The 4,794-nt window shown below is 36.6% G+C and overlaps 1 protein-coding gene across 2 annotated transcripts in view; it reads left to right on the plus strand.

Moving 5' to 3' along the window:
- Nucleotides 1–3,247, plus strand: part of LOC21407780 (mitochondrial Rho GTPase 2) — a 6,515-nt gene extending 3,268 nt beyond the window's left edge. The window contains exons 9-16 of one of the 2 annotated variants that reach the window (XM_024161589.1): nt 26–68; nt 895–1,106; nt 1,355–1,427; nt 1,666–1,778; nt 2,247–2,397; nt 2,492–2,678; nt 2,800–2,876; nt 2,976–3,247. In XM_024161589.1, coding sequence (XP_024017357.1) covers nt 26–68; nt 895–1,106; nt 1,355–1,427; nt 1,666–1,778; nt 2,247–2,397; nt 2,492–2,678; nt 2,800–2,876 — 856 coding nt within the window. In that variant the 3' untranslated portion in view covers nt 2,976–3,247. Of the gene's footprint in view, nt 1–25; nt 69–894; nt 1,107–1,354; nt 1,428–1,665; nt 1,779–2,246; nt 2,398–2,491; nt 2,679–2,799 lie in introns of both variants that reach the window. The other variant, XM_024161588.1, reaches the window with a different exon arrangement.
- The last annotated feature ends 1,547 nt before the right edge of the window (nt 3,248–4,794 follow it).

Raw genomic sequence — 4,794 nt, forward strand, 5'->3', positions numbered from 1 at the left:
CTCCTTACGATGATGCTGCAGAGATAACCGCTCTGGGTAATTTATCTCTTAATGGTTTTCTATCTGAGGTCCGTATGCTCATTGTTAACTGTTAGCTTATACTTGCCAGAGATTTTAATTGCTGTTTTCGTAGATGCAAATTCCTTTAAACATATACTGATGCAACCAATGTTGGGGAACGAATCATGTGGAAATTGGAAATCATGTTTTTGGTTTGAAGACAATGGCTCTGAAGAAAACTCAAATTCCATTCTTAGAGGTTTTGAATAAATTGACTTAGTGATGTCACAATTAGGAGTTTTTCTTTCCTAATGATTGGATCTAAGAAATTGAAATTTAATTTTGGCTTAATTCTTAGGTCAAATTTAAGTTAGTGTCCCGTTTTTTATTTTCCTTTAATTTTACTTTTCAGAATTATTTAGTTTTCCAATTTTACTCCTAGTTTCCTATTTTCTATTTGGTATGTTAATATGTAAGGTCTAATTTGTATATAAGAAATTATAGTGTTCACTTTTGTTATTTTCCAATTCTTTGTTGAGTGGTTGAAACGGAGAGCTTAATAGATGCCCTGTTGTCTGGTATTCTGAGTTAATGACTGGATTTAGGGAGGTTGTATCTTTTTCCTGTGAGGTCTTTCTCATACACCTCCGTTGCTACACCATAATCCCTTGAAATACAGTTTTTTCTGGAAACGTTAGCTTTATACTATAGTGGAGTCGTGAATGGTAGTTTGTTTGTTTTAATGAAAGAGGCAATATTTTGAATCATGAAATGGATCATCAACATACTTAATATAAATACTCTGTTTCTCCTCTTCATAGTTAATCTTTATCAATGTTATTGTTTGATCTTCTTAGCGAATTGTAATCAGGTCTGATTAACATGTGGTTGCAGTGGGACCTTATGACGTTACTAGATCCATTCCGTAGTTTGGCCAATCTGGTATACATTGGATACAATGGTGATCCTGCATCTGCACTCCGTGTTACTAGAAGAAGAACAATAGATCGTAAGAAGCAAAGAACAGAAAGAAGCGTTTTCCAGTGCTTTGTTTTTGGTCCAAAAAATGCTGGCAAATCTACTCTTTTGGATTCTTTGTTAGGAAGGTACTTCTAACGGGTTGCTGCAATCAATCATGCTTAATCAGTATAGAAGTTTGTGATGTTTTGACTTTTGAGCTTTCTGCTTTGTAACGCTGACTTTTGTATTCAAAGATGCTCAATCAGTGGAAAAATTAGTGATGGTTTTCACCTCTGAGCCTTCTGCTCTGTAACACTAATTTTGCATTTTGTCATCATTGTTTTGCTTTTTCTTTGAATAATGTTAATTTATTTATTGCCGATCTCAAGTACAGGCCTTTCAAGTCGAGTTATCTTACTTCAACTACAAGTGAGCGTTTTGCAGTAAATGTTGTTAACCAGGTTGGGGTGAGTACTATCAGCAATACTGTCCCTTGTTGATCTAATAGCGTTATCAAACCCCCTTCCCCAGATCCTTTCATTTACATACATGATTGTCAGGTTGAGAAAAATATTAACTCTAATTATGTCCTGGTAAAAAGTCATCATTTGTTAACCAAGAAAAAAGCTCTTTCATCCTGGTATCTTTTTTTGAATATGTCTGTAGGTTGGGTTTTTCATTTGACCTTGTGCACTGCTTGTTCAGGGTAATAAGAAGACTCTTATATTGAGGGAGATACCAGAAGATGGATTCAAAAAATTTCTCTCCAATAATGAATTTCTTGGACCGTGTGATGTTGCCGTCTTTCTCTATGACAGGTAAGTTTGATACCCTTTTTACGTATTAACAACTCAATGGTCTCATCTCTTAAAATATTGTTAATATTTTCACCTGTGAGGTTATTGCTTTGTGTCAACATAGTCAACCAGATATATCTCAGATTTTCCCTAGCTCTATCTGCGCCTGTCCAGCTTGTGCTCATGACACATTTATAAAGTACGTGTGTTTGCCTTGTAATGCTGCGTGCCTCAATTGGTGATTGGTTCTTCAACATAAGTCTATAGAGAAAAAAAAATAAACTAGACAATTACGTCTTTAGTAGTCATCGCATTTGTATTTTATAGGTTCACCGTTTAGAGTTCAACTAGCCAGCCCATGCAATCTTTGCTTATCTCAGTTCAGCATTTGAAATGATCTTTTAGAAATTTCCATCTGGGTTGTGGTTTGTAACCGCTCCTTGTATATCTCCCGCATGTCATGACATGACATTGTTGTTCTTTCTCCAGTTCAGATGAATACTCATGGAAGAGATCACAAGAACTGCTGGTGGATGTTGCTAGGCAAGGAGAAGAAAGTGGCTATGGTGTACCTTTTCTCCTTGTTTCTACTAAGACTGACCTGAATCCATATCCAGTTGCAATCCAAGATTCCATGAGGGTACACCATTTTTCATTGGTTGCCTTGTCCTTAGTCTCGCATGCTGGCATTACGAGGCAATCAGATCCTGATAATTGCAAATTTTCTGTTCTAGGTTTGTCTGAAATTGGGAATAGACGCACCTATATCTGTGAGTGTGAAGTCGGGTAATTTGAACAACATATTCAATAGAATTGTAGATGTAGCTGTGCGTCCTCACTTGAATATCCCCGAAACTGAGATGGGGAGGAGCCGGAAGCACTATCAACAGCTTGTTAGCCGCTCTCTTATGTGTATCTCAGGTCTGTCTGTTTGAACGGCATTTTCTAGGGCCGGAGGGATGGTTGCATTTTGCAAACAAACTACTACGACATTATGTTGCCTAGATGCAACTATTAATTGGTTTCTGTTACAAATTTGCAGTTGGGGCTGCTGCTGCTGCTATGGTTGGAATTGCAATTTATCGTGTCTATGCAGCGAGGAGAAATACTTCGAATTAGGTATTGGGAGTTGGTTCTCTATCAACTGCTGCAGCTGTTTACTGCAGCAACTATAAATGGATGGTTGGTTGTCTTTTGATTTGCCCATTCTCTGTGCAGTTACCCAATTGGGCATTTTTGAAACAGTTCTGCGTAGCAACACTGGCAATCTTTTTTCTGTGGGTATGCTATCGTCGATAGTTTCATATTCTCAAGTTCACAGTGATTGTTATGTTAAAAACTTGTGGACCTTTGAATATTGTAAGTAATATTCCAATGTTCTGTTGATATGTAGTGACTAGTTAGAGACCCATCGCGGTGGGGTTGAACAATATTTTTATTTTCTGTTGGATCAAAGTAGAACACGGAATGGGTTAAGTCCATCCCTACAAGTATTTCATCTGATCTGCTTTTGCACGAAGCACTTGTCCTCCCTCTCCTTGGGGAAGGGCGAAAATGTTGTTTCGTTGGGCCTTTCTTAAGACCTCTGGTAGTAGTGCTATGTCAATCTTTTATCTTAGGGTAATTGTAAGAAATAGGCCGAAATTTAAAAGTTATGGAGGTAAATAGGTCAATTTACCAATTTATGAAAATTAATAGGCCATTTTGTATTTTTAATTTTTAATTTTCAAATTTACCATTTTCTTCTATGGATCATAACCTGTCATGACCGGAGGTCGGCGTAATATGTCAAGTTATGGACTTGATAGACTATGGCTGGTGATGGCGACTGACGACCGGCGTCATCTATTAGGTTATGGATCATAATTTGATAGACTATGGCTGACGCCGGTATAATCTGTTGGGTTACGGATCACAATCTGATAGATTATGACCGGCGGCTAGTGTAATTTGTCAGGTTATGATCCATAACCTGTCATATTATGGCCGGCAATGGGTGTAACATGTCAGGTTATGGATCATAACCTGTCAGATCATGGCCGACGATATGTGTAATATAAGTGTCAGCTTTTTTTAAAAAAATTATATTTTCCTTTTATGTTGAATCTTCTGTCTTCTCTCTTTCTTTCTCTAGTCTTCGTCTTCTCTATCTCCAATCTCTCCCTATCACTCTTTCTCTCTCCTAAACTCCCCTCCCTCCAATGACCTTTTCTCTCCCCCACTCTCTCTCCTCCGGTTCTCTCATCTCTCTCTGATATCTCCTCTGTCGACCTCTCTCTCCGACTTGCGACAAAGCTTGTCGATACTTTTCGTCGTTGCAAGGCCATCAGTCTTGGATCGTTGTTGCGAGGATTCACAGTCATGAGGCGTTGTGGTACAGATTGGTAGTTGAAGAGAGAGAAGAGAAGAGAGAAAGAGTAAGAGGAGAGAGAAAATGTGCACTAGTTTTTTAAAAAGAGAGAGAGGGAGGAGAGAGAAGAGAATGAGTGTTAGGATTTGTTTTGGCACGAGAAGGAAAAAAATGAAAGGTGTAAATATGTTGTACTTAATTAAGGGTAGTTCCGTACTTTTATTTAGGTGTAAATCTGAATTTACACTTAAATGGCCTATTTACTAACATTATCTAAATCTTAGCATATTAATTTTAATTTCCCTCTTAATTTGGCCTATTTCTCTTATAACAAGAGGCCCAACATCGGTAGGAATAACACATTGAGAAAACAACTAAACTTACTCTTAAAGTTTATAAATCTGGATTTTTACTCAATAACATATTGAGAAAATGACTGAACTTATCCTTAAAGTTCATAAATCTGGATTTTTACTCATTCTTTTTTATTAATACGCTTTTAACTAATATAGTCATTTGACTATAAAGGATATTAATAAAAAAATAATAAAAGATTAAAATTCTAACTCATACACTTTAAGATGTATTTGTCTCATTTTTCTAATAACATTTTATGCGCAATAATCAGAATAAATAGAAATAAAATAGTATACATTAGGCTGATGAAATCTAGTTATTCACTAATTC

Source organism: Morus notabilis, unplaced genomic scaffold (assembly GCF_000414095.1).
Source record: "Morus notabilis unplaced genomic scaffold, ASM41409v2 Scaffold137, whole genome shotgun sequence".
Taxonomy (NCBI): domain Eukaryota; kingdom Viridiplantae; phylum Streptophyta; class Magnoliopsida; order Rosales; family Moraceae; genus Morus; species Morus notabilis.